Source organism: Elephantulus edwardii, unplaced genomic scaffold (assembly GCF_000299155.1).
Source record: "Elephantulus edwardii isolate Elephantulus edwardi_28Jun2011 unplaced genomic scaffold, EleEdw1.0 scaffold00105, whole genome shotgun sequence".
Taxonomy (NCBI): domain Eukaryota; kingdom Metazoa; phylum Chordata; class Mammalia; order Macroscelidea; family Macroscelididae; genus Elephantulus; species Elephantulus edwardii.
Window position 1 is genome coordinate 1,104,686 of NW_006399855.1, and position 3,964 is coordinate 1,108,649.

The 3,964-nt window shown below is 40.9% G+C and overlaps 1 protein-coding gene across 1 annotated transcript in view; it reads right to left on the reverse strand.

Moving 5' to 3' along the window:
• DHTKD1 (dehydrogenase E1 and transketolase domain containing 1) overlaps positions 1-3,964 on the reverse strand; it is a 116,013-nt gene that overhangs the window by 81,976 nt on the left and 30,073 nt on the right. Inside the window, exon 2 of the mRNA XM_006891841.1 lies at positions 3,358-3,513. Coding sequence (XP_006891903.1) covers positions 3,358-3,513 — 156 coding nt within the window. The remainder of the gene's footprint in view (positions 1-3,357; positions 3,514-3,964) is intronic.

Consider the following 3,964-nt stretch of genomic DNA (forward strand, 5'->3'; position numbering starts at 1 on the left):
GACTCCACGGCACTTAACAACAACAGAGTTTGGACCCTCTAAATGCATTAGCCCACAGGACTTCAATAAGCCCATAGAGGAAATGCTTGTTGAGATGACTGAGGAGGGGTGGATTAATCATTTGCATAACAATTACACATTGATAAAGTGAAGGTCATGAGAACAGTCCTGGAAGCATGCCACCAAGGCTGGGGTGTCGGCGTGGTGATTGGAGTAGCTGCCTCTGGGGAAGAAATCTCTATTCATCCATTCCAGCTGGTAACGGGTCACACATGAAAAAGCACTGCCTTTGGAGGGTGGAAGAGTGTATCAAGGGTCCCATAGCTGGTGTTCAAATATATGTCTAAAGTTGATAAATTTGTGACTCACAACTTATCTTTTAACCATATTAATGAAGCATCTGAAGTTCTGCCTGCAGGAAAGAGCATTTGAACTGTTGTAAAGAACTGAACTCAAAAGAGAAAGCTTATCAATCCTTGTACTACTAAGTGTTGAGATTGAATGAGAGCTGTCAGACAAGCAAGGGGTCTTCAAACTTTACAACTTCTCAGACCTTCTATAACTTGCTCCAGGAAAGAATTTTTTGTGTGTAATTCTGAAATATCTATAATCAAAATCAAGACTAATACAGTCACAAATCTGTTTTCCAGACTCTCATGTGAGCAATTGCTAACTCATTAAAGAATATTTTAACATTATAAAACCAATTTTCATGTAAAAAAATAAAGAAGAAGAGTGTGAACTATACACCAGAGTGAATGGAGAAGTCAAGGTTGCTGCAACGAGGTAAAGAAAGTATAACCACATATCATCACTTATATGTGGAAGAATTATAGCTGGAAGGATTTCTACTGGAGGATAGAAGCATGTAGCTGTGTATGGCTTCCGGTATCCTCACTCTCTCCATGAAACTTTTTATAGATCACAAAATGTCTTCACATATGTTTTAGTTTTTACATTCTTCTTTTTCAAAATATGGTCTCAACTCTATTTCTCACCTCAAGTGTTCTCCAAGTGAGAGCAGTGCCCTCCCTGAGAAGAGTGTCATTATCCCCTCCTCTTCAGTCTGGGAAGACTGTAATTGGCTTGTAGTTTGTCAGAGTAACACCAAGTGATGCCTGAGGCTAAGCCATGAAGGCAATATACAGTTTCTATCTGGCTCTCTTTCTAGAGACAAACATTTTGGAAATCTTAGCCACCATATGAGAAATATGGCTGTTCTGAAGCAAGCACACTTAAGAAATTGTGCAGAGCAACAGCAAACATAAAGTGAAATGCTCAAGGAGTTGAGTTTCAGCCCCTAGTAGTCTGAGACATAGATCCTAAACATGAGTGACTGAATCTTCAGGTGACTCCAGCTTGAGCATTGTCTGACTGGAACCTTGTGGGTGTCACCAATTTAGAACCCTACCTGGGACCTGGTCAATTCTCAGAACCACAGAGATAGTCAAGTTATGGCTGTGGTTTTAAAGCCTCTAAGTTATATGGTTGTTTAAAAAAGAAATATATTTTTAAAATTAAATATATACATATATATCTCGCCTGATCCAAGCCCTGATCTTTTCAGTTACTTTCTAAGCATCTGAAAGGAGCACTGGTGGCCTAGTGTCAGAAAGCTGCGCTGTAATCCCGAAGGCACTCAGTTTGAATTCACCAGCTATTCCACGGGAGAAGGATGGACAATCCCATCCTATCTGATTAACTGCCTCTGAAAGCCCACTGGAGGGTCAGCAATGGGTCGGTTCTGACTCAATGGTACTTAATAACAAAAATATGCATCTGAAAACTGAACAATCAATATGGATAACAGTGAGAAGAATTGATGCCTTTGAATTGTTGAGTAGAGTTGTGGTTGAGCTGAGTTATGGAGTACTGAATATCCCATGGACTGCCAAAAAAAAATAAGCCTTGGAGGAAGTGAAACCAGAGTGCTCCTCGGAAGCAATGATGGTAAAACTTGATCTCACATGCTTTAGGCATGGTGTCAAAAGAAGCCAGTCCTTGGAAAGAAAGGACATCATGTTGGGAAAGGTGGAGGGTCAGAGAAAGGGAGGAAGTCTCCCAAGATGGATTAAAGTGACTGTTAACAATGGGCTCGAGCATATCAGAGATGGTGAGGATAGGACAGGATTGGGGCAAGGTTCAGATCTGTTGTTCATAAGGTCACCATGAGTTGTAGGCAACAAAAATTATATAAGGAACTTATATATAACCAGAATTGCATACTTCCAAGATTAATTTTAAGGAATAGCACAAGGAAGGGCGCCAAGAACATAACTAATGGCCCAAGCTCAACTTTTTAAAGTTCAAAGGCTTGGAACATAACAACAAGGATGGGAAAGAGTACACTTTGAAAAAAGACGTGGGTTGTCATCTACCTCTGCTAACTTTTGGCTACCAGTTAACTTAAATTCTCAGTATGTCCACTGAAATAAGAACTACTTGGGGAGAGAAGGGTTTGAGAGAATGTATCCACATGTGAGGCATATGAAAACTGTCTGGCCCATCTGGACATGGTGTTTTTACCACAGGGTGCACTGAATCAGTTACAACCTAGCAACACCATGTGATGGAGTAAAGCAGTCCTTGGGGTCTAGCCTGTACTCTTTATGAGAGAAGAATGCCAGGTCTCTTCTCACAGAGCTGCTGAGTGGGTTCAAACTACCAACCATCCGATTAACAGACAAGCATGGAGCCACTGATCCACGCTTTTGAACACAGGAAATCAGCCTTCTCACAAGACTATTCTGGAGCCTCAAAACTCCTCCCTGATAGCATTTAAAACATGCTGTTCAGACCCTGAGGAGGCACTGGAGCCTCATCTCTAGGGAATCTGCAGCTTCTTTAAGACTAGAGAAGAGGCTGTTATGAATTGAATTTTGCCCCTCTAAAAACAGGTTGAAATCCAAATCCCACTTACCTGTGAGCATGATTTTAACTGGAAAAGGGATCTTAGAAAATGCTAGCCATTAAATTAACATGAAGTCATACAAAGAAAAGTGGGTCCTAATCCTAGAAAAGTGGTGTCATACTTAATGAGAAGTTGCACAGACCATGGGAATGACGGTCAGATCACTACAGAGATTAAAATTATTCTGCAGCTGTAATCCAAAGAGTGCCGAGGTCTACCAGAAGCAGAGTGACACAGGCTAGGAACTTCCCTGAGAGCTTTCAGAATCAGCATCGTTTTGTTGGCACCTTAATCTTAAACTTCCCACCTCCAGGCCTGAGAGAAACACATTTTTGCCAGCAACCCACTCTGCATTACTTTGTTATGGCAGCCCTAAAATATTAATACAGATTCCCATCTCATGTAGGCAACTCTCCACTCCCTCCACAGCTGTTATCAACATTTACCTGTGGTATTAAAAGGTCCTTGAACGGTCTGCACAAGAGCTTGGATTTCAGGCACATTCTCCAGCAGGGCTTGTCCAGTAAAGAGTGGGTTGATCTTGGCAGCTTTATGACCATATTCACAATATACAGTCACCAATCTGGCAAGGCCATGATCAACTAATTCAGGGAGAGAAAAAACAGTATAAGCAGTTCAAGAAATGCCCACAAATGACAAAACGAGTCTTTCCAAGAAGTCCCTGTTGCTTTAGCCATTGTTTATGTACTGCTCCTACTCACCACCTGTCAGGTGTAGAGATTTGGATACTGGGCAAACACATCTATTAAATTTATCATTTGATAGCTAAAACTACTTAGGAAGGTGGGGAGAGAAAATGAATTGAGTACACATATACAAAAACAGCTAAACAGGTGGATAAGTATTAGAAGGAAATATTCCAAATTGAAAACAGTGTTTTAATGCTATGATTACAGATACTTTTTTTTCCTGTGAAATATCTTGAATATTTCCATATCTTACATGAAAAGTTAGTATGGAGATAGGATGCATCCCTGGCATACGCCCTTCCCGATTTTGAACCATGCAGTGTTCCCTTGCTCTGTTCTGACG